General features: G+C 28.2%; 2 protein-coding genes across 2 annotated transcripts; one reads left to right on the forward strand and one right to left on the reverse strand.

Annotated features, from left to right (window-relative positions):
• Positions 1-1,788: 1,788 nt before the first annotated feature.
• On the reverse strand, positions 1,789-6,882 carry LOC8271130 (cytokinin riboside 5'-monophosphate phosphoribohydrolase LOG7). Its single transcript, XM_002530105.4, has 7 exons — positions 6,586-6,882; positions 5,397-5,494; positions 4,380-4,410; positions 3,941-4,040; positions 3,753-3,823; positions 2,730-2,873; positions 1,789-2,355 (listed from the first exon to the last, which is right to left on the reverse strand). The coding sequence occupies exons 1-7, from the start codon at positions 6,691-6,693 to the stop codon at positions 2,257-2,259; spliced, it is 651 nt and encodes a 216-aa protein (XP_002530151.1). The 5' UTR covers positions 6,694-6,882; the 3' UTR covers positions 1,789-2,256.
• An 18,559-nt stretch (positions 6,883-25,441) lies between these two features.
• LOC8273281 (probable aspartyl protease At4g16563) lies at positions 25,442-27,216 on the forward strand. The gene has a single exon (XM_002534188.4). It carries the CDS (start codon positions 25,531-25,533, stop codon positions 26,935-26,937), a length of 1,407 nt encoding a protein of 468 aa, XP_002534234.1. The 5' UTR covers positions 25,442-25,530; the 3' UTR covers positions 26,938-27,216.

The following is a 27,216-nucleotide window of genomic DNA, read 5'->3' on the forward strand; positions in this document are numbered from 1 at the left end:
CCAATAAGACATTGTTATTTAAAATTGTGATTTTGCCTCAAAATAAGTGAGTTTTTTTGTACTTAATAGTCTCTTTCCGTTTAAAGAAGAAACGAATCCGTTCCAAAAATAAATAAATTAAAAAATACAAAAGAAAAAAGAAAAGGAAAGAAATATTAATCGGCGACTCTGTTTGTGGATATACTGATAAAAGAATTGGTTCTTATATGTTAATTTGGTCATATTATAAAAATAATAGCTGATTAGAAGCATCATTAATTATGATAATATCTTGTTAAACTGTGTATTCACAATCTGTTTCTGATTGTATATGTTGACCATGTTTTGGTTTGACCGGCCAACAATCTTAAGTAAGCTAGATTAGCAAGTTTTTTGAATCCAAGTAATCTTCAAATACAATTACCTTTTAATAACATATCATGTGACTCACATGTAAATGCCAGCTTGAATCCATAACATACTATAATATGGTGATCAATGCCATGCTTTTCAAAAATCATATGATATAAAATCCTAATTAAATTTTTAATTTACTCATTACTAATATGTATATGCGACTCATGCATGAAACATTTTCAACCAATAATATATAATCATGTTCCTACTTCATATATATTATTATACAATTGATATAATTGGTATTATCCCTTTACCCATATAAATATCAAGAAACACCTTATTCATAATAATTATTAAATAAATTCAATATGGTTCAACCGATACTTGAAATATATAACAATCTCAATAACTTGGAAAGAAAATAGAAAATTAATTTCTAATAAAAAGTATTACATTGTATTTAGTTAAATATATAAAGTTTATTTTATAAATTTTAAATTTATATGCTTTGTTTAGAATTTTATATAATTAAATTTATATAAAATTAATTATAATTAAATTAAATTATAGTAAACTTCTAAAAAAAACCTTGATTATTAGTTAATAGACAGTATAGAAAACCAAAAAAAAAAAGAAAAGAAAAAAGAAAAGTTAATGGGAAAGTAGCACGTTGCTTTCCCAAGTAAGATTCAACATTCATCAACATATTTAAGCTAATCGGTTCATACACGTGAAATGCACATCATTGACATTCAACTATAAGTTTTGTTTCTCTAAAGCAAAATTAATAATGGACAAAAGACCATTTTGAAGACAAATTCCAATTTTGAACTGACAAGTCCTGCTAACATACACTTTGCCTGCATTATACTATGATGACTTTTAGAATCAGGATAGAAAATCACTACTTTTGGTGGGATTTAAACCATAACATCCACTTATAAAGTAGTTTTGCCTTTTTTATTTAAAATTTATGGATTCAAGCAAATCAATTTCTTTTTGAAAACAAAGAACTTAGGATTAGTAGATACATAATGTTGACATTTCAAACTTTATTGGAGAATAAGGAAAAGAAGGGTTGAATCTACACTAGTCATTCACAAACAAAAATGAAATTTATTCAATTATCTAATTAATTATCACATATTCAACTATTTTACTAAAGCTTTGGTTTTAGTGTTTTTCTTCTTTAGAAATATGCTTCGTATAAATTAGTTAGCTCAATGCATAAGCCATTTCAGGCCTATGATCAAAACAAACCATTAAAGTTTTTTAATTAAAATCATTTTCAGGATCAAAATTTCACATTGCTTAACCTCAGTCCTATTAAAAACTGTCCGACGCTAATAAAATATAAAATAAAAACAGAGGACATACATTGTCGGTCAATTTGGATACGTATATATCGGGCATATAGGAAAATGTGCAGTAACATTTCAGACAACGATCAAAGAAATAAAAATAATAATATATTACTGTATTCAGCTCTCATTTCTAGCGGCTTCCATACCAAAGCTCAAATGGCATATTTGCTGAAATGGGTCTTTTCGACTATACAAAATTACAAACGGCATATTGCTTCTTGCTTTTGTTAAATTCTTTAGAAGAACAGAGAAAGAAATCACATAAACAGAGCTTGAATTGGTTGCCTTTTTCCTTGTCAGTTTTTGACAAAAAGGGGAAAAGAGACATTTTCTTTTCTCCGCATGTATACATCTGAAAACACACTTTAGACTAGAGAAATTTTGCATTTGTGCTTTTATATATGTATATATATATAGCCCATTTCCAAAAAGAAAAATCCCCTTTGAATTAAAGATGCTGTGATCCAGATGGTACGTGTAGTTTCTATATATACTGAGTAGGCCAAAAAATAAACCTCAAAAATATCATCATATTTAGTCTTCCATGCTAATGCTACAATGTAGCAACCCCTGATCCTGGCACATAATTTAGTATATCAACTTCTTCCCACACCAGCTTTGATGTTATTTCATCGTATTCGGGTACATATTCCTGACATAATTACCAAAAAAGGGAAAAGGATTAAGATTTAAGGCTCCAGGGTAATAAATATTCTTTTTTAAGTTTTCCAAAAGTACTGTTGCATTCAGGAAAATTAATCAAACAGAAAATACTTTTCCCATGAAAGAACAATTAGGCCATTTTGTTTTTGGAAGAAAATCAGAAAGCAGTCATGCATTCTCAGCGGATTAGGAGTGGGGCACCACTTCTTTTTCTAATGAAGTGGGAATCAAAGGCACAAACAAAACTTAAACAAGTTCAATTTGATGATTCTTCAAATAAGCGAAATCATTTGGAACTCTTTAATTTAATTTAATTTTAAAAAAAAAAAAACTGAAAAAACTGAAAAAGCATAATTAATATACCTCAAGTTGTCTGACTAGTTGCTTGGCAGTTGGTGCTGAAACGATAATGCGACGTGCAGTTGGGGATATAAAGCCTTCATCCACGGCCTTGTCAATGAAACACAACAATGAATTATAGAATCCATCCACATTCAACAGCCCCACCTGCATTCATTTTCATTCTTTATTAAACAACACAACACAGCACAGACAGCCTCAATTTCATCACTATTTGATTAAAATATAGCCAACAAGAAGACTTGTAAAATACTAGTAACCAACATCTTTTGACCCACCATTTTCACTTCTTCTTTTTCTTTCTTCAAGTAATATTCTTTCAGATTTTTATTTTTCTCCCATTCAAACGGGAGATCGTCTAGGAATCAAATTAATAGTCCGGGGTGATGGATCATGATCATGATTGGAAAAGCATATCCTAAGCTATCTTTCCATGTGAATCCATAAGAGTACCCACATGATTTGATTCGTTGATCCCTTGATTATTTATCAAAAAAACTGATGAAAATTACTAACTGATTATTGACCAAGACATAATAAAAAAGCAACAACATTTTAAATTGCACGGAATAGAACATTAACAAAAAGAGCCGTGTACTCGAGAAACACGACATATCGAAAATGCTCCATCAACAAGCTATTAAGCTTGGAGACCACCTACGAATATTTTTATCAAATGGAACTCCAGTTTTATTAACTGACCATAAAAACACGACATCATGTGTGTGCAGCATTTAAAAATTTTAGTTGCAAGAGCCCCTTTAGAATTCAATTGGTTGCCGAAACATACCATACCCCATATATTTATTTATTCATAATCTTTGATTCCCTCTATCAGATTACTTCCATGCAAGGGGTAAGGTGGAGTAGGAGACACAGTTGGACATAGTTGTTCTTCTTTTGTTTATATTAGTATTATTATAATCCTGGATTGTTTTTCAAGCTTTCTGTTAACAGCATGCTACTCGTCAGACTTCACCAAAACATTTAAGAATTAATATAGAAAGAGGAGACTAAATTTCTTACAGGTTTCCGATGAATACCAAGCTGAGCCCATGTAATGACTTCCAGTAATTCTTCTAGGGTTCCATAACCTCCTGTCATTAATAAATGAAACATGTTAAGGAGGGCATTAATAAAATTATCAACTATGCTTAATTATCGATCAAATCTAAGGTTCTGCCTGGAAGAAACATATGCATTAAATTCCTTACCAGGAAGGGCAATGAAGGCATCAGCTTGACGTGCCATCTCAGCTTTTCTTTGATGCATATCAGAGACAGCTCTCACTTCTCCAACAGTCTGACCGATTATCTGTAAACATATTATTTTTGTTACTTGTAACTCTTTGATCTTCAAATAATGAATTTTTATATCTGGTCATTCAAGACTAATCAAATAAAACATGTTTCCCTAATTAATTAACTAAGGGCATTAATTTAGAAGTAGAAAGTAACTGAACAATTAATGCCCTGATTAGACTACACTGTCTATAGTCCCAAAGGATTTGCAATACAAAGTAAAGGCAATAAAACAGACAGAAAACTCTTCATTCTCATCGCCTGTGTTACCTTAACAAAGATGAAATTATTACACTTAATAATGAAAAGTGAAAAGTAGGATTTGGTTTGTAATTATGACTTGACGACTCACCTCTCTGGGCATTAGTGTCCTTGGAACAACCCTGCAAAAGAGTCACATCGACCATAGATATCAATACCATTTCATAATTTCTTCTGCTATTAAATAATCTAAGCCAACAATTAAGTATTTAAAGAGGACAAGTGAACATTCTTGAATCTGTGAAGCATATCAAGATTTTGACGGGGGTAACAAGGTCTTTTTTTATAGAAAAAAAGATATAAAGTAGTGAGCCCCCTCAACTATTGATGAACATAGACTTTTTAAAAGAAAAGGCATTGTAATCACACTGCCTCAAAAGTTAACATACTTTCTACCAAAGCAGTTTTTAATTATGTCTTTCTAAGCTGAAGACACGGTATTGGACTGACATTGCCAGGACCAGCAAAAGTTTCACTTTATCCAATTGATCAAGACTGCTAAAAGAGCCTCATCCTCAAGCCTCAAGGCTAATCGTTAGCTAAGAATAAGATTAATAAACCAGTTTCAAGAAACGAGAAAATACAAAGAATTAGTTAAAGAGGTACTTTAAAGATGACATATTGCAAATATTGTTCGTAAAGATTGATAATTCAGGCATTAGTACTATCGTTCAGAGTCCCTGGAAAGACCACTTTGTCATCACTCAAATATCAAGACAGAACCTTTTTGTTTCAAAGGAGCAAAAAAAAGATAAAATTGCGAAAGGACCCCCTTTTCTTTCTTTCTTTTTCTTAAATGGGCCAGCATTTGATCCCATAATGTTCGCCTTTGAGCAAAGGTTAAAGAAATAATAAATCCACTACATAGAAAATCGGGAGAAAGAAAAAACTTGCATGGTTCAGGTGGCAAAATAATGAGGAATTGCAAATGCAAAAACCCATTTCCCATGGGAGAAGGTAACTATCATGATGAGATAAAATGATGCCTGTCTTTTGGAACCCAGAAAAAAACAACGACATTCCAAGAGAAAGACCAAGTGAAACAGTGTGTGTGTGTGTGTGTGTGTGTGTTTGTGAGAGAGAGAGAGAGAGAGAGAGAGAGAGTAACCCTAGAACATGGCGCCCACCATCATGAACTGCCTGAGAAACAAGACCCATCAATCCCACGCTCCCACCTCCATAGACCAAATCAATCCTTCTTTCCACCTTCACAGCCTCATTGAAAACAAAACCCCATTAACACGTGTCACAAATTCCAATCATCATCATCAACGACACAAATTACTAGCATTACTCCTTATTAGTTTAAGCTTAAAATAAATCACACAACAACACAACACTAATAATAAATAATTATAGTAATAATAAGCTTTTGGTGCTCTGGAACAAAAATTAGAACCACTAGTGAGTGAAATGAGCATATTTGGAGGAACCTATAACAAAAATTATGTGAGCTAATTTTTTTTAGTCTCGGGGAAGTGCACCCCAAGGTAAAAACATGCTGATAAGGATGATACCAAGGCAGCACGTTTGGTTCCCCAGGAAACAGCAAGAGATTTTTAATTCTTTTTATTTGTTTTCTAAAAAAAAGGGTTTTAGTTGAAAACAAAAAAAAAATTTAACCATATATAAGGATCATGCAAGAAGGCTGCTCAACTGACAGGCAGGTTACAGCTAGCAAGCAGCCTCTCATGCCAAACATAAACCCTAAACCTTCTCTCTTATATTGTTAAGATATTAACTTAACAATCATAAGCCCACGTTGAGACCTTGTTTGTTGCAACTTGCAACACAGCACCACCACCACCACCATCATCAGAGATAGAAACAAATAGAATACCCAAGAAAAAAAAATAAAGGACCAATCACTTGGAAACAAATGATGAAACAAACTCTGAAAGATAAATCTTTTGACATAAAAGCAAACACTTTCTGATCACAGATGAACTAATGAAACAAGAAACTGAAGAGGGAGCTAAATTGCACTCAAGAAAATTGAATACTGAATGTTAACTCGTATGGAATTCAAATGAAACTCCAGAATAACAAAGAATGACAATTCCAAATCCATGCTTGGTGGCTAGAAACAACCGAAAAAAAGAAAAGCACGAAAAAGTTTCTGTTATATTAATTTATATTTTCTGAAATCCAGAAACAGAAAGGTCAAAGAAAAAGACAAAAACTGAAATGGGTGAAAACTTGATAACACATTCTTGTTGAAAAAGTTAGATTTTCTTGCAAGAAAGGGAATGATAATAGAAAGAAAGAAAGAAAAAAGGTAGCTATTCAATATATACCAATTCCTTGCCCAACTCAACAGCAGCTTCTTGATAGCTAGCTTTCTTGCCAGTACTGCTTCCACAGAACACACAAATTCTCTTAAACCTAGACTTCGTTTCTTCCATATCTTTTTCTCTCTTTGTTCTTGGTTTCTCTATCTCTATCTATGGAAAAGAAAAGAGAATGAATGGGTATTTCTTTCTTTCTTCAAAGAACAAAGAGAAGGTTGGGAATGAAACCAAAGCGAGCCTTTGTTTAAATATAGACAAATCCCTCAAGCTACAACTCCCTGCCCAAGTAATTCCTTTTTTCTTTCTTTTAGATTACAAGTAAAAAAATAATATGAAATATAAAACTGTACTGATAAAGGGACAAGAAGTATATATTTTATATATATATATAGTTTCTTAGATTAAAAGAAAAATAAAGATATTATAAAATCCCAGTGGTGTATAAAATTAAATTAAAAGTGGGAGTTCTGTTCTTGTGCTGCGCTTATTATTGAGGCCGGGTTGAAAAGCCATTGCCTATCAACAATAGATGTTTGCCACGTGGAGATCATGTTTAAGGCATACACCAACTATTCCTTTTTGGTGGAGTCTAACCATCCACGTGAACCCAGGTCAACGTCTTCTCAGAGACTTTGGAGGTGCATTATTTATATCATGTAGGGGATTGCACCGGATCATTCATGTACATGTTGCAAATTGCAAAATCTTTCTCTTTTTATTTTTCACGTTTTGCGACTATGTTTGGAACTTAAAAAAAAGGAAAGAAAATAAAAGTGGGGATAAAAAAATTATTTATTATTTGATTCAATGAATATAATATTTTATTTCTAAAATTATCAAATAAAATATAATATTCTCTCTTTTAAGGAAAAATGACTTATTTCTTATTCTTTTCTTATTTTTATTGCTATCTAATTTCTCACTTTCCAAATAAAGGCTTACCATTTTATTTATGAGAGCAATTATATCGTTTTACTTCTGCATATTACTTTTACTTATGAGAAAGAATTGCCTTAAGAAACTCTTTGGCAATAATTCCTTTATTTTTCATCAAATTAAGATTTGAATTATCAATTTGTACCTTAAGTCCTACTTAAATATATCTGCGTCACAAAAGCTTTTCCAAATGTTAACCTTTCAATTAATTTGAAAAAGAAATGCTAATATTATTTTAAATTTAAATATATTTATATTAATTTTATTCCTATTTTAACGGAGTAATCCTTTAAAAACAAATTCAGTAGCGCAGTTTACATCTTATTTATATTTTTTTTAATTCATTAGAAATTCCTGGGTTGTGATTGCACAGTAACATTGATCCATTTATTTTATAAATTAATTAAATCACTATACATTAAGCACATAATTAAATTGTTGAGGGTCACAATTACAAGTAAACCTCATAGTTTTACACTTTTGAATCTAAAAATTCATTTTTTCTTCAATAATATACTTTAATTGGAACAAATGAAATTTTGTAACCATTTCAGAATAAACTAGATTCCTTTCAAAATAAGTTTTTTTTTTTTTTTATTAATTAGTCAATTATTCTAATATTGTAGTTATTAAAAAAGGCATTTCAAATAATTCTTTTGTCTTTCTTCTTGTCTTATCTACAAAGCATGTCGCTCACGTGTGAACCCCCAGTTTTTTTGGGTACGCCTACAACTGGGAAAGCTCTTGGAAGCTAATAAAACAACTCTCCCTTTCTTACATTATATCAATTGCAAATATTTAATTAGTTAAATAAAGTTGGTGCTTAATTCGTAATTAGTTTAATCTCTACACACTATAATAAGACGTTTTAATAACTTAACTTAATAATTGAAAATTAAGATAAGTTTAAGTTAATTTAATCTCCTTTATTATTGGAAAGTAGCATGTTAGGAAGAGGAAGACAAACCTTTATGGAATTAAATTAATAATTTATTTTCCGTAGACTCCACAAGGGATTAGATAACAATTAATTTGTTGTTAACAATTTACTGTTAGAAAATTGTAATCCAGCTTTTGCCCATGATTGTTAGCAAATCTCTGTGCCATTTTAAAGACTGATGTTCTAACCTTTTAAAAATATAAATTCAGCTGTTTTAAGTTTTAAAAGGATGTGCACTCTCCTTCAATTTAGAATTCCTCTTGCCGCATAACAGCTAATTGCAACTATAACTTGCAAAATAAAAATAAATTAGGAAAATAAATAAGATCCCATTGAGATTGGGTAGCCTAATATGCTTTGTTATGTAGCTACTTGTTTTTACAATAAATATATATATTTCATTAATAAAAATTAATAAATAAATAAAAATCAAATATCAAAAGATATATATATATAAATTTTACTTCTAATAATTTTCAATTATATTAACGGGCACTAAGCTGAATATTGACTTTATGAATATCTTTTGAGGAGTTGAATTGTATAATTATTTGATTAAATCTCTTTTTTTTTTATTTTCACCAGTCCAATAGAGAGAAAACTCAAACTAAAAATCAACTCAACACCTATAATAAAGAAATATAAGCTTTTCAAAAAATTTAAATTTTATATATTAAAATTATTAATATAAAATAAAATAAATACCATCAGCGATCTAAAAAGTGATTTATTATAAATTAAAAAATTAAACTTTAATAAATAATATAAAAAATCAGAAATAACAAGGAGAGGCAATTAGGATTTTTTAATTCTACTATTTAGCTAGTTGATAAATAAAAATAATTATATTTTTAAATATTAAATCACTTTGTATGTTAGGAAATTTTTTTAGAAAGGAAAAGAAACAAGAAGAAAAATCAGTTTTTTTTTTTAATTTTTTTCTTCATTTAATTTTTCCTTGATTTAGATTAATAGAAATGAAAAGGAAGGTATTGATTTTTTACTTTTTGATTTTTTTTCGTTTTCATTTTTTTCAAATAAGGGAGAAAATATATGATCATTCCTCTCATATTTTTATCTTTTTCCAAAACATAAAAAACCATCTTTTTTTTTCGTTCCTCTCTTGCTTTTCTTCAATCTAACTCTAAAATACACTTTTATTTACTTTTGGCCAAATTTAGATATCTGAATTTGAATCATTTAATTATTTTAATATCTTAACTTTCGATATAATTTGATAGACGCGTCATTTTATATTTTTTTATGATATTTAAACACCCTTTAATATATAATATATTAAAATTATCATAATATAAAGTTTAGGTATCTATTAAGTTAAATTAAAAACTAAAAATATTTTATGGTTATAAAAATATAATTTAGATGGTCGTTATATTAAATTAAAAATTAAAAATTTTAAATATTTAAAATGATGAAAATTTATATGTCTCTTCACGCGATACTATAGAACACCATCTCTTGTTTTTTTTTTTTTCTTCGTGTCATGGGAACCTTGCTTACATAAAGTATTATCAGTATTGTCTAAAATATCATTAGAAAAAGTACAAACAAAATTAAGCTCCGTTTCAATTAAAAAAAGAAAAAAGGATACCTTTTTCAATAAATTATTAAATATTTTAAATAATATATTGACGTTATCAATTTATATTAGCGTGACATTTTAATTTAGTAATGATAATGGCTGATATTTATTTCATTTAGCTTGCATCTTATCTTATGACAATATAATTGGTTGAGTGATAGAAGAAAGAAAAAAAAAAAAACATTGATTTTTCTTTAATTTCGCCCAAACATCCAAACTGACAACATCATAAATTTCATCTCTTTGTTATAAGAACTGATTTTACAGTGATAGTCTCTGATTTTTAAATTTTATAGCCCAAATTGCAAATAGTATTAGTTCATATATTAAAAATCATTAATAATTTAAAATACGTTTCTTCATTTATTTAAAAATAAAAATACATACTTAAAACTGAAATTAAACATAATTATAATATTATTTAAAAAAAAAATACCGAATGACCTTTCTCATCAATCAAATTTATGAGATCAAGTCTTTAAATTCAAAATTTTAGACGTCATATTTTCTCAAGAACACTTTATGCATTAAATTTAAAATACAATAGGGGTAGCCTACAAATCTAATAAAGTACCCAAATACTACCATTTATGCATTAGGAAAACGATCATAGGCTATGATGAGAGGGCTACAGAAAGTGGCAAAAGGGATCGCCAAGAAAATGCACGTGGCATTGAATTAAAGGAGGAATAGAAGAAGGGGAAGGAAGGAGATTGACAGTTGATGCATGGGGAAACGGGTAGGGATTAGTCTTTTGTTGTTTTTGGGGAGTGCTCCGGTATTTCTATTGTAATCATTACTCTTTTGCTTGAATTGTGCATTTTGATTGATTGAATTTGACGTTTCCCATTGCTTTTTTTTTTTTTTTTAAATAAATTACTGCCATTTTTATATATTTAGTTAATAGTATTTTCTATTTCCCATTTCTCTATTATTACTAATTTTTTAAATCCAATCTCGGTAGAGTTTTCACACAATTGAGATCGTTCGTTACCTTTGTATCAGAAATTGAAAAGTTTTATTATTATACTCATATTTTGAAGTTCGGTAACTAACATCTTGTTAAATAAATAAAAAAATTATTATAAGAGTTTCTTAATCATAAAACTGATTTGTGTCTTAATTTTAAGAATAAATCCACTTTCCTCTTATTTAACTTTTTCAAGTTTTATATTATATATATATAATTTTTCATTATCACATATTTATATAGTCGGAGAAAAATAAATTTAACACATTCAGATAGTTGAACATTGCCCCCACTGATTTCATTAGATTGCCTCCACTAAACCATTGAAATGATGTTTAATTACTCTATTTATTATCCGGTCCAAATTCTTACTACTTTATTTAAATATATTACTTTAGTACATTAATGATAAGAAAGGAAGAAAATTCAACTAAATATTCTTCTCATATAAATTTTAGATATGATTTTTCCAGAACATGCTTCACTTTTCTGACTTCAATGTTCCCTTTTTTTCCTTTTTAAGTAAATGAGTTTGACATATTTTTTTGTTTCAGCTGAACAAAATACATCAACCTCGCATTAGAAAGGGAATGACTCTTTTTTCTTCTTAATATAGAGATTTAAATATTAATTAATCATTCACCCGCATATTAAATTTATAAAAAATATTATATAATTATTTATAATATTTTAAAATAACAATAAAAAATTAAATATCTTAATATTTTTATTAAATCTTTAATATTTAAAAATTTTATTAATAAAATAATATAAAATCTATTTTAAAGTATTTCTTGATTATACTACTATCACTTATATCTTTTGGGTTAGAATTATTATATAAAAATTAATATTTAATATTTAAAATATTATTTTAAATTAAATTATTATTTAATTTGAGAAATTAATTTATTAGTAAATATAATATTAAAATATAAATAACATAGTATTTTTTAAAATATAAGTTATTATTTAATTAGAAATGTAACTTATTAATTAATAAATTAATAAAATTATATCTAAATTTAGATATTAAATATTAAAAATGAATATTTAAATTAAAATTAAAATTTTATATCAAAATATAATAATATGTATAAGAAAAAAAATTATATTCTTAATAATTTAATATATAAACATATGTCCTTTCCTACGAAAGATCAAAAGGCGAATTATAGAATTGGGGAGCAAAACTAGGATTAGAATTGGGGCAAAATGAAATACTAACTAAATCCGGCATCCATTATTAAATAAACACATAGTCTGAATTTTAAACAATAATGCACATATTCGACCAAAAGTCTAACATTATGACAAATGTTTCTCTGTTTCATTTATGAGATTTTGGACAGACTAAAAAAAGGCCCAACCTATCATCAATTATTTTTCCAAGTTAATGTTTACACATGTGGAGGATCCTTTTGTGTTTCCTCAATCATTTTTATTTTTTTCACACAACAAAATAAAAGAAACATTTACCTTTCCAATTACGAGAACAACTTTGTGTTGTTCAATGTTAAATGAGAAATTGACAGTCTTAGATTTGTCTGATTAACCACCAATATCAGTGTTGGAACTTATTGCTTGATTTCGACACTCCTTCAGCCCTCTATTGTTGCGTTTTGGTCTTTTATTTGAGTGTCAATTTTGGTTTTGCATTGGTAATAACCTTCTAAAATATGGTATCAGTTATGCAAATGGTGGGTATTACTTTATTTGTTAATTATTAGCAAAGTCAGTTTTCATTCTATCTTTTATTCCATCATCATTGGGTTTATTCAGAAAATAATCGCCTTCAATCGTGTTGTATCTAGTTCCATGTCCACCATTGTGCCAACATTCACTTGGTTGCGGATAGTTTTATTCTGCCCCAACTTCTCTGCACATCCCACATCTTTTTCTTTTTTATTATTAAATTTAAATTGATAAAATATTTGGAAATTATTTTGAAAAAAATTAAAATTAATACAAAAATTTGAATATTTTGTGTGGTTCCCTCAACACTGAATTATAATAAAAATACTTATTCAACTAGTAAGTTAAATAAATTACCTACAATAACAGATTTTGTATTTTGATGATATAATATCACGGTAATACTTTAACAGAACTTTAAAAGAATTGTTTTTTCCATTTCATTATAATTATTACTTTTTAGTAATTCATCCAAATTAAAAAATGTATATTTTATATGATTATAGAAAAAACTAATTAAATTATATTAATTACCCTTCTATAAAAGTCTTAAAATTTATTATATTTATTCTAATACAATGATAAAATATAAAATATAAAAAAAACTAATGTTGCATTCATATATTAAAAATATTGATAGTTGAAATCTTTTTTGATTAAAAAAAACAGTTATAATAAAATGAAAAAAAAAAAAAGTATTGTAATAATGTGGAGTGAATAGTAGAATTATTTAAGAAAGAAGTGACAGTGGGGAGAGAATAGTAGAGTTATTGCAATTTTATAAAACAGTAAAAATTATTGAGATGCGAGTGAATAAAATAAGAGTCTTTTGAGGACGAGTTTCCAAGGCATCAACAATCTCAGAGTATATTTATCTTAGCATATTAATTTTATAATACAATGAATTAATTTTCCTTTTCAAGCGAACATTTATACCATTTACTTTTATGTAATTAACTTCTTAAATTTTTTAATTTATCGCTTTTATGTATTAATTATTTTACGTTCTATACTTTTTTGAAGTCTATAACTTTCACTTCACCGCTTTCAATTTATAATTTATAACTTTTAATTTAATACTTTCAAATCTCTTGAATTAAAAATTTAGTGAGTGCTTTCAACTTATGGTAGCATGATTTCCAATTCATTAGCTCATTAAGCATTTTTTAGAGCCAATTTCATTTCTTCAGCCCAATTTTTAATTCATTAATTACTCCTAATAGTGAAACTGTATTAGTATTTAGATTTTTCTATTACGCACATAATTTTATACAATAAAATGCAATACTCGAATTTGAGATAATTCATTTTTTATACACTTAGAAAATAAATGCACGAAAGGGACTGAAAATAGTATACAATTATTAATAAATTAGAAAGTGATGTGATTAGCGTTGCGAGAATAAAATTGCTCTCAAGTACGGGCTTTTTTCGATATCACCGTGCACTTCTATTAATGGATATATACTTTTTTGGTAAGCATGTGAATATGGCTATTCCCTAATGTTATTGTTGCGCTATAACCCTAATATCGCTCATAAGTAATACATATTGAGTAAAAGTATCATTCTTCTAAAAGAAGAAATACATGCATATTGTTATATTAGAGTCGAATATGAGTGCAAAATAAAGAATTAAAGTAACTAAAATAACTAAACTAAAGTGAGCATAAATAAGGAAAATTAGTGTTTAGAATTTAGTGTTTAGAATTTATGAAATGGAGGGAAAATGTATTTAAAAAATGTGAGATTGACTAAAGTCTAAATTTAAATACAATAAAGAACATTAGAGATCAAGTTATTATCGAAATCTAATTGCGTAGTCCGATCTGACCTAAAAATCCGTTATACGATCAAAAGAACTAATCTTAATAAAAATTGAGATCTTACGTTCATAAAATTGTACTTCTTATAGAACTAGGAGATATTCAATCCCTATATAAGAAAATGTGTTATAATATATCATATTATAATATCTTATACACTTTAAATATTTTCTAATCATTATTTCGGATACTCCAAAACTCATGCGAGGTTCGAAGGAGTTATCAATAGGTTGATAGATGAAATGGTAAATGAAATGTAAAAGCATTGAGGATTGAACATCCTACAGTATATAGTATATGCTTTTCAAGCCATACTAGGCATGTTTCTATGAATATTGTATCTACTTTCAGGATCATAGTTAATTGAAAAAAGCACTCATTAATTTCTATGGTCATTCTTTAAAAAATTTATTTTTATAACTTGTTTCTCATATTTTAATTTATATTTTTTAAAAAAATTTATATAATTTTTTGATTTTTCTAAAATTGTATTAGAAAAAAATATTAAAATTGTATCTAAAAAATATTGAAAGGATATTGCTTTAATTTTTATTATTGTGAAGCCAGCTAAATAATTTATTTTGTATTATTATATTTAGTATTTTACAAATTGAATGAAATTTTATATTTTTTTATCACATGAAAATGTATATTTATAAAAATATATATCATAATATATTAAAATGCTCTTAAAAATTTAAAAAGATATGATGAAAAATCATTTTAAAATTACCAATAAGTATAATTATTTTATTTTATAGTAGCTGTTTGGATATTTATGATAATAAATAAGTGAATAAAATTGAATGATATAAATGATGCAATTATAATATTTAATAAAAAATAATATTTAAAAAATATTTTAACGTCATAGATGTTAAGTGGCAGAAAGAGAAATTCGACCGTAACAGCTCATATTTTGTATATTATAAAAAAATTGAAAAAGAAAAAAAAAAACCTTAATTTAATACTCCTCGTCCATGCCATTAATATCAATGTGATCTATAATCGCGGGTCATTAATGGGCCGTACTTTTATAGGGGATGCTAATTGATTGAACGTGTAGTTTGGGGGCCCAATATCACATCAGATCCAACATCAAACTCCCAAGAAGGCAACAGAAGTTACATTCACAACTACGCTTTTTACTACTTTGCCGACACCATTGTTCATCAACTGCCATGTGCGTCATCATTAAAAACTGAGCCGTTCTCAGCCATCGGATCGTGATGTCGAGAAAAGTTATGGACCCAAAAATTAGATTGCAGCAGACACACGTGCGGACCAGCCGCCGGCAATACAACCGACGTTGATATAAAGAGAAAAAAAGTTGTGTCTGAAGTTTAATTATTAAGACAAATACATATAATGGACGATGTGTCAGTGTATAATGTGGCCTGTGTCAACCTCATAAATCTTGTTTTTTATTAAAAAAAAAAAATCATTTTCTTTTATGTGATTGATGGATGGACGGATGGATTTTTCTGGAGATTTAAATATACGATATATTGTTGACGGCTAGACAGTTTGGAGTTGAAACTATTTTTCTGGTTCTTGCGGAGAGGTGTTTGTGCAGGCCACTCAATTGTATGTAATAATTGAAAGAACCGAACAACTGTTTCACGTGCATTATATTTCATTAGTTGTACTGATAGAAAAAGAAAAAAATGGATGGATAAGTAATAATAATTGTTTATTCCTATTATTTTTCTTTTGTTGTAAATCCATAAATTTCACTAAATTACTGGAATTCATTGTTATTGCCGGTCACCGAAAATAAGGAATGGTAGAAGCTAATAAGAATCGAACAACTGTTTCACGTGCATTAAGCTAATTTACAAAAGTTTATTTCAATAGAACAAATGGACAATTTATAGAGCTGTATAAAAGCAATCTAGTGTTCACATTTTGCTTTTGTATTTATATGTTCCACTTAATTGACTGACTTGATGGTGCATCTTAAATCAAATCCATAATTATAGGCGGTAATTAGAGTATTATTATGCGAGATCATATTGTATCAATGCTACACATGATCATTGGAAGATATTAAAGATGGACACACGGGGACTTCTAATTCATGGTTAAAATGTATCACTCGCCTTGAGATCCTAATGGAGGATTGAATATGTATGAGAAGAAGAAAAAGAAAAGAAAGAAATGGTAACTGATGATATGTTTTTGTAGAGGAGCGGTTGGCGATTAATGATTTTTGTTGTTTGGTTTAGACATATCACAATTCCAGGTCGGACCATTGAATAAGAAAAATCGTATCAAGAATCAACCAGATTTATGGGGTTGTTTAGGAGTTCCTTTTTAAGAAGATTTTGTGAGGACCCCGATGTCGTTCTGCCTATACATGCATCTAAAACGACATGTCTGTATCATCTACACGGGAAGAGTTCAACTTTGATTTCTCAAAGTCATTATCATCTTCTTTTCCCCTACTCCACTTTCTATCATTTTAAAAAATAATTTCTTTCTAAAATATTTTTATTGTAAATATCAATTTAAGATTTTTTTTTCTTTTTATTATTATTAATATTTAATTAATTATTTCATAAATAAATTAAATTAAATATCTATTTTTAAAATAGTATAGATCGACTGTTTTTTTTTTTTTAAATATATGAGACTCAATATAAATCAACTAATAAAGAGTAGCTACTCTTTTTATATTGATCATTAAAATAAGAAATTCTCATTAATGCTGATAAATAGTAATAAAAGGATTTAGACTAACTATCCGATTAGCTTTAAAAAATGATGATGTCCACTAAATCACTCCAATGATAGACACGAATCATTTATTTTTCCTCGTCACACTTGTTGAATCGTATATTATAATTAAAAGAGTTATCTTCCAATGGTTACTCTAGAATTTGAGTGTTTCTTGGAAAAACAGACTATTCACACTTACCTAAAAAAGAAATCAGTATTAAAAGAATATTTTAAAAGGAGATAAAGGATTTGCTAAGAGAAAATAGCCTAAATAATTAATGGGAAGTACCAAAAGGATAAGTCTGAAAATGACATTTCAAACTAATGGACTCTTCCATACAAAATTCATTTTTGGGAAGGAGAAATAAACTTTGGCAACATACTGTGATTAAAAGATTTAGATTCTGAGGGAATGCTATCATACTTTGTGATCTATTTCTAATATAAAACGTGCATCAGAGAGCATAGTGGACAGCCAGATCTTAAGCTAGATATTCATGATATGAAGAAGATCCATGATGATGTTACATCATCTAAATCCCCTTTAATCAAGGATATGATCTCCTACAATCCCTGGCTTAATAATACTCTTTTGACATTGTCATAGCTCCGAGTCCTCCAAGAAATTTGCTCTAAAATACATATTTAAATAAAGGGTTGTTCATAAAATTTATATATTATTGACCTTAAGTTAAGATTCGATATATAATTATAAAAATGAAATGGATTAAGATTTTAATAAACTATTTATGTATTTCACTTGAGAGTATATATATATATGTGTGTGTGTGTGAGTAGATCCCTCAATGTTTAAGCAAACTATTAATCCTTCAATTCAAGAAGCCACAATCTGACTTTGTTTATTTATATTATATAGTGATTCTTTCCTTTGTAAAATGAAAAAAATAAGTTTGATTCTTAATTTAAATTGAAGCAATGGATGGACAATTAGGAACATAAATATAAAAATGCTCACCTGTAAGTAAATCACATTTTCTATACATACATGTATGAGATCGCTTGAAACTATAGTGACTGAATCTCTTTTTCAGTTTAAGAAGCAATGAGATTTGAATTGCCCATTAGCCCATTAACATCATCGTCCAGACTCAAAAGATATTATTCTTTCATTATTGGCTTCTGGGTTGTTTCCGAGGTTGAGATTGCAATCATTTGTCAATTTAATTGGAGTAGGAAGTCAAACTTAATTAATAGAAATGACTGCACAATTAATTCTTCTAAGGATTGCAAAAACACATCTACTTTTTAGATGTTTTAAACATTTTGTAATGAATTAAAAAGATTAATAAATTTTCGTAGATTTAGTTCTTTGATTTGAGAATTCTATTTAATCTATTTATCAATATTATGACTTGTTCAATAATATGTATGACCTAATATTCTCTACTAATAGCTCAATGGCATCATGGAAAAGCTTTCGAACTCTTAAAAGTTTTTAATTCTCGACCACGATGAATAATTTGTTAATACATGGATATGGATTTTGTCAATTTTATTAGAAAAAGGAGAGCTGAATCCATTGGAGTTTGGTTCAGTATCCACTCCTATTCGGATGCGGTTCAATCAAATAAATATTGAAGGAATAGGATTTGTGTAAGGCAATCCCGTAGGTAAACCCATTTACTGAACACCAAAAACAATACTTATAACCTCTTTATTTATTTATTTATTTATTTATTTATGCTCTCAGTTAACTTTATCATTGGAGTGGATATTGAATAAAAAGTCTGATATTCTCTTTAATCTCAATCTTATTTATTATCACTACAAATAACTGAAAATTCAATTCAATTGCGTTGATTTCTTTGGGCAGTTAGGCCTTTCCATTGGCAACCCACATTTGCATTAGGTTTCTTCTTTAAATGTGTAAGAACTCTCCACCAACAACATATCATGGCCCAATCACTATGAAAGGCACCAAATTTTATTGGCCCATATGGTTCTTTAATGGAAAACTCAATTAAAAAAATAAGCAAAAACTAGAATAGCATTACATATTTACATATTACAGTCTGTTTTTTCTTTGGGATTTTTTTCAGAAATATTATAAAAAAAAGTTACAAATGTCATTTTTTATTGTTGAAAGTTTTCTCTTCCAAAAAACTATAAACTGAAATTTTATTTTAAAAATATAATGGCAATTTGGTATATAATTAGTAATTTGGTATGAATTTTTATAATCTTTATGAAATTCAATTTTTTGATATATGTTTAGTATATGTTCGGTAATATATTTAATATTCATTCGATAATATTAATTTGATATACATAACTAGTATTAAAAATTATATTTTAATATTCATTTAATTTATTTAATGTATATTTTTATATATAGTAGGTATATATTTCGTATAAAAATAATATCTAAAACTATTTTTGGTATTCATCTCAAAAATTTGGGTACATATATTAAGTTATACTATGTGTATAGCTAATATTTAGAAAATAATGTTTAAATTCTATTTCAGTTTTTTGATATCAATCTGACATATTTTAATATCTATTTAGTATCTATTTAATATATGTTCGGTATATAATTAGTATCTGAAACTAATAATACATTTATATATTTTCAGATTGATTAATTATCTTAATATATTTATTTATGTGTATAATTATATTTTCATGAAATTAATTTATTATATGTATTTTTAATGTAATTTAATAGTTTATTTTATTTTCATAACAATGTAGTGGAGAAATATGAATATCCCAAATAATATATAGTACGAACATACACTTGCGATCAAAGGTAACATCTATGTATTTTCTCTACTAGTATATCTTAATAATTTAAATAGTAATTTATGTTCTTTAAATACAAGTAGGGTTTTTTTTTAATAAAATGAACTTCTTTCCAAGAAAATAAAATTATAACCTGGACCAACACAGTAGATTGGATGCAATGAGGACCGTCCTCTAACCTAATTACATTTTGAGAAATAGAGTGTCCAAACTTAGCTAGGCAGTGGGCGACCAAATTAAGTTCAGTACAAAACAAATGCCACCAATTTGAGAAAATGAAACAAAAACAATAAGATCACCAGAATGAATGAGATGAAAGAACTCAAAGTGGATTCAAAGAGAGATACAACAATAGTTCTCTCGCCTACAAATCAACAATTGAGGCCAATAATAAACAACAATTTAGCAATGTGATAATAAACACCGATGCTTCCCATTGGATAGAATTGAATTACAAACAATATTTTGCATTTTCTCTTATTATCGCTAAAACGGCACACTTGGATATCTATATTATATTTTAATATTATATTAACTAATAAATAATTTTTTAATTATGTAATAAATTTATTTTAAAAAACAGTATATTAACAATATTTTAATATATATTAATTAATAATTTCATTTTATAATTAGATAATAATTCTAATATAAAAATAAAATCTTAAAATTATATTTTTAATATTATATTTTATAATAAATTAAAATTTTAATTCTAAAAGATAATAATAATAATTATATTGATATTGATATATTAATTTATAATATTAAAATTAATTAATAAATAATTTTTATATTATTATATTAAAATTGTAAAAAATTAAAAATATTTAAAAATAGTTAGTTTGTTATTATTTTTTAAAATTTTACAAAGCAATATGAAATATTAAAAATTTTATTAGATTATATCTATCAATTTGATTTTATAATCAAAATAATAATAATATCCATATAACGCACAAGTAAATAACTAGTAATTAATATAAATAGGATGCCTTAGATGGAGAGGCTTGTTATCCATTCCCTTGTTTTGTTTGCATTCTTTAGGTTGTATGAGAAAAATAGTGAGAAAAGAACCGTTATTTATTATAACTAAATTTCTTACTGTTGTTAAATTTTTAATTCAGTCATATTATTGTCGGTCTATTACCAACTAAAAAGAAAAAGAGAAAGGATAGGAGATTCCTTTTCTCAAAAAAAGAAAAATGATAATGAGTAGAAAAAGAGAAAAAAATAAAAAAAAAAAATTACAAAAAAAAGAACAAAACATGATATAGACAAATTTGTAAAAAAAGAACAGAAAAAAGAAACTTACAGTATTCTTAAAAAATAAATTTATATAATTTGAAATAAAGAAATTAACAGTATAAACAATATTATGTTAAAAAATAGAATTTTGCGTAATTATTTTTGCTTTTTCTTGGCAAAAGAGCTGTATCATTGAAGATCTAAAATTGACATGAGAGCACAAAATGCAGTCAAATGAGAGCATAAAAAACTCATTTCTAAGGGCTTCCTTGGCCAAGCTATTTGCCACTCAATTTTTCTACCTTAGGCTAGCTACTACTCTGAAATATTTTATATTATAATTGAATACTTAAGTCTTCCATTTATATTTTATATTGAGATTTAATAGCATTATGTTTAATTTTTCTTCCTTAGGCTAGTCTTTAAATGTTCTTCTTTCTCATGTATTAATGCAAGAAGTAAATATATTTATTATTTTTATTAAAAAAATAAGGATATGTATAGTGAACAATTACCTATATTTAGTGCATACGTCACAATAAATAAATAAATAATATGTACCTATGAGTGTTGTACACTTTAATATTTTATTATTTAAAATTAATAAATATATATCAATTATTTATCGGTTTCATACATTATAATTAAGCAAGAATTTTTCTAATAGTCAATATTTTTATATGTAAAGCATTGAAGAAAAATTTTAGAAATAACACTTTAAATTATTGATTATTTCGTACAAAATCTATTTTCATAACATTTACAAAAAAAAAAATCTAATTTCAGAAAGGAAGAGAAAAGGAAAACAAAATATTATGGTATTGGGGCATAGGCGCATCTTAACCTAGATTTCATGATACTAAAAGGATCCATGATATTTACATCATCTAATCATGTACTTTTATGAATAATATTATATCTTAGAACCACTCTATAATATTTCTAAGTTTCGATTACTATAAACTTTAATAAGTTAATATTTTTAATGATTAATAATTTTTTAATTTATCAAATATATTTATTAGATGATCGGTTATATATATATATATATAAATTCATTCATGGAGCCAAAACTTTAATATTATCAAGTGTATTGTAATTCACGATGGGTACTTTTAGAATTCTGAGTTTAGATTCAAGCAATGGATGGATATTAGAAACATAAACGTACAAATTCATTAACCTGTAAATCACATTACTTCTGCTCATACGAACAAAAAGAAATCAAGATTTCAAAACTCCACGACATTTTGATGACATGGGCTCGGCCTACTATTGAATGTCTAAACCTTATTCATGGGCTGACTAATATCCCCTTTTTCAACACATTTCTTTAGATAAAGATTCCGCTTTTTTCTCTTTTCGGATGGTAAATATTTCTCAGAACATGGAGTGTGAATCAAACCCATGTTTGAATTGAAATTGAGATACTGATGCAAGTTCTTTTTTTCTGAATCAAATAGATTCATATCCGAAAAAGGTTGACAATAAATTATTTCAAAAAGGAGTCTTACTAATTATTTGGTCAAATATATTATCCATGTTAGCAAATACTGATACATCAAATATAGATACTTAAACTATTAAGGGTGCAATTTCAAGCACATAAAAAAAGAAGAAGAAAAAAAGCTTCTGTTATCTCTCTACTTTAATTAGCTAAAAAATTTCAAGCAACAACTGAATGTCCAGTTTTAATTCTATTTGAAGGAAAGTGTTAGAATATTTCTTATTGTTAAAAGTAAATAAAAGGAAGTTTTATAAATAATAAGAATAATCATCCAAATAATACTTGTTAATCATTTTAGTAATGATTACATTCGAATCCAATAAAAATTAATTTTTAGTAATTTAGATTTTCATTGAAGGATTTCATACTCCAACCATTTATTTGGTCAGCTTCCACCTTATTTCAAAGTTATTTAGATTTCTAATGTTTATTATTTTAATCTAGCAAATTTATCTCCTCTTAAACAGTATAGTTTATCCCATTATTTGGTTTTATATGTATCTTTTTCATTATATATATATAGAAGAAAGTTCTTGAAGGATCTTAACAGCTACTATCAAATTAACCATGTAGATGAACCTGCCATATTATTAATGTAGCCTATAACATGAGCTTACATGGGTTTAGGAGCTTGCTCTCCAATAGCTACTTACTTTCTATAATGGGTTATTTCAAGTACCATAATTTAAAAAGACTTGGATATCTCTCTACTTTGTTTAGCTGGAAATAATGTCTTACAACATAGTCCTTAAAGTTTGGTATGGAAAACACACATAGTACTTATAATTTTAAGAATATTATCCTTAATCCTTAAGTATTAATACGTTCAATTTCTAATTTGACCATCAAAGTGGAATGAAATAACTAAAATGCCCCTTACTAAGTTAGATTATATGCAAAAATAATGTATAACACTTTAGTCCTTCAAAATCTATACTAAACAATCTTTTGGCCCTTTAGATTTAATTTTACTAAAATGTTATTCAAATGTTAGGAACTAAATATGGATAACATTTTCAAAGTATAGGCACTAGAGGTGCTTCTTTGAAACAAACCTCAAGAGCTTCGTTGTAATTATATCATTTTCCTTATAATTATAATCTGGAGCCGTGGCCAATTGGTGTTGGAAGACTGCATACAATGAAGAGTGTACAAGAGACATGAGGGTGACACCAAACTTAACGTTATTTTATGTCACAGCTCATGACACAACACAACAGCGTTACAAAAGCCTCACGAGACACTCACAAGTCCACTACATCACTTGACGCACCTTCGTAGGTCCCACCGCACCTTACTTTCTTCTCCGTGAATATGATCAAGTGTTTATCATCCCCACAGTAAGCTACGTGGTCTAACACTCAGAAATTTTTGTTTTCATTATTTGATCTTAATGTTTATATATACATATCTTAAAATTATCATATTATTATAATTTTATTTGGTATTGACACAATTCATTATTAGAAATTTAGGAGCAGTTCATTTATCATCCGGTCATTGTACGCCACGTCATTCATAAATCAAATTACACTACTAAAATATGCTTTTAAACTGCTAGAAAGACTTGGGAGCCAGTTCAATTCGCCACTTTTCTGATCTGGTTATATCAGCGGCTAGGACCGCGCCACGTGTTTTAACCAAACTGGATTTCCATTTCCATTTCCCTTTTAATTTATTAGTAACTTAATGACTATTATAGGAGGGAGCCGTCCTCAATTAGAGAATATAAGAAAATTCGTCCGCAAAATTCATCTAGTGGGTTAAAAATTTTCAAAATATACACATTTAGTTAAAAACATAAGCTATTTTATCAAGATTTTATTGAAATTTCCTGAAAGAGATTAAACCAATATAATGTTTTATTTTTGTTAGTTAGAATTTCATTTTCACAAATTTGGACAGTCCAATGTAACCAATACCAAATGTATAGGCTTCCATGTCCAAATAAATCTAAGCAAGCAATAATTTTGCTTTTTCCATGCGTTTTGGTCTTTTCTGCAACCCCTGTGCTTGGTCTTTTATATTAAAAAAAAATTATTTTATGGAAAATAAATTCATAAATCACTTGTGATCGAGCTAATTTTAATTAAATAATATATATTTTTAATTTAAAGAAATAAGTTTAGAAAAACTAATTATACTTTTGTCCTTAAAAAATGAATATAAATGAGCTAATATTAATAGCACTAGAAATTTAACGTTAAGTGATTTAAATCTTATTTTGTCATTAACCGGAATCTAATTGAGTTTGATTTTTGCGAACTACAATTATGATCGAAATCGGCAATCTTAAAGTTTTTTAGCCGTACGCGTGGAGCCAAAATTCACTAGAAAATATTTGTAGGAAAGATCCTTGAATGTTAATTCAGTCTACAACATATATTATAATCAATTATACGACAATGCACATCAATATTTTTAAGTGATATTATTGGATTAGTTTATTTTAATTTTAATTGTAGGGACTGACAGTTATATTTTAATAAAAATTGGTAAATTATTATATAATGAACCGGGTAATAGAGTAAAAATAAAAATAAAAAATCACTTTATGAAAGAAAGTGAAAGAGCGAAGGAGAATGGTGAATAGAACATATTCGGCACTTACCGTTACTTTTAATATCTGGTCTATAAAGCAAATAAAAAGAACCCATTTTCCTTTACCAAATTTGTCGTTGCATTTGATATTTCAGAAGCTAGAAACAGAGCAGTAACATAACCATAGACACAAACTTCCATGGCGACTGCTTCTTCTTTGCTTCTCCTTCTTTTTCTTCTCTTTTCCTCCTTCGTTTTCCCCTTCATATCTCCATCCACAATTACCATACCTCTCTCTCCCACAATCACCAAACGCCCATCTTCTGATCCATGGGAGTACCTCAATCACTTAGCTACAACATCCATCTCCAGAGCTCACCATCTCAAGTCACCAAAGACCAACTTTTCTCTAATCAAAACTCCTCTCTTTTCTCGCAGCTATGGTGGCTACTCGATGTCTTTGAGCTTGGGAACTCCATCTCAAACTGTCAAGCTCATCATGGACACTGGTAGCAGTCTTGTATGGTTCCCTTGTACCTCTCGTTATGTTTGTGCTAGCTGTAACTTCCCAAACACTGACATAACCAAAATCCCAAAGTTTATGCCAAGATTATCATCTTCCTCGAAGCTTATTGGCTGCAAGAACCCGAAATGCGCATGGGTTTTTGGATCCAGCGTACAGTCTAAATGTCATAACTGCAACCCTCAAGCTCAAAACTGTACACAGGCTTGTCCTCCGTATATAATTCAGTACGGTTTGGGTTCTACAGCGGGTCTTTTGCTATCAGAAACTATAAATTTTCCTAATAAAACTATATCCGACTTTCTAGCCGGGTGCTCACTCCTTTCCACACGTCAACCTGAAGGAATTGCAGGGTTTGGTCGCAGTCAAGAGTCTCTGCCTTTACAATTAGGTCTCAAGAAATTCTCTTATTGTTTAGTCTCTCGTCGTTTTGATGACAGTCCCGTAAGCAGTGACCTTATCTTGGATATGGGTCCGAGTACCAGCGATTCCAAAACAACAGGGCTCAGTTACACACCGTTTCAAAAGAATCTGGCTAGTCAGTCAAACCCAGCATTTCAAGAATATTACTATGTGATGCTGAGAAAAATCATTGTAGGTAAAACACATGTTAAAGTTCCGTACAGTTTCTTGGTGCCGGGATCTGATGGTAATGGTGGGACTATTGTAGATTCAGGTTCAACTTTTACGTTCGTGGAAGGGCATGTTTTTGAATTGCTAGCTAAAGAATTTGAAAAGCAAATGGCTAACTACACAGTAGCTACCAATGTGCAAAAACTGACCGGTTTAAGGCCTTGTTTCGATATTTCGGGGGAGAAATCGGTGGTTATACCTGACTTGACCTTTCAGTTCAAAGGTGGTGCTAAGATGCAATTGCCATTGTCAAATTACTTTGCATTTGTTGATATGGGTGTTGTCTGTTTAACAATTGTGAGTGATAATGCGGCTGCTCTGGGCGGCGACGGCGGTGTTCGCAGCAGCGGTCCGGCTATTATCTTGGGGAATTTCCAACAGCAGAACTTTTATATAGAATATGATTTAGAGAATGACAGATTTGGATTTAAAGAGCAAAGTTGTGCATGAGCTGTTTTTTTGTCTAGTTCCTACACTGAATAAGTCAAAATACAACGCTGCTTTCACAAGACAATAACAGAGATGACGAAGAAATGGCGGTGGCGATGGCAATTGCGATTGCGGTGGCAAGTGTAAGAAAATTTGGCTGTGGTTGTTGGTTGCTGCGGCGGCAAGAGTGGGAAATTTCATAGCATATGGTTAAGGTGATCATTATTGGAAATTCGACATATTAATTGTAATTTGTAAACAAATTAAAGAATCTCATTATAAATTATCATTTTAATGAAA

This window comes from Ricinus communis, chromosome 10 (genome assembly GCF_019578655.1).
Source record: "Ricinus communis isolate WT05 ecotype wild-type chromosome 10, ASM1957865v1, whole genome shotgun sequence".
In the NCBI taxonomy this organism is placed as follows: Eukaryota; Viridiplantae; Streptophyta; class Magnoliopsida; order Malpighiales; family Euphorbiaceae; genus Ricinus; species Ricinus communis.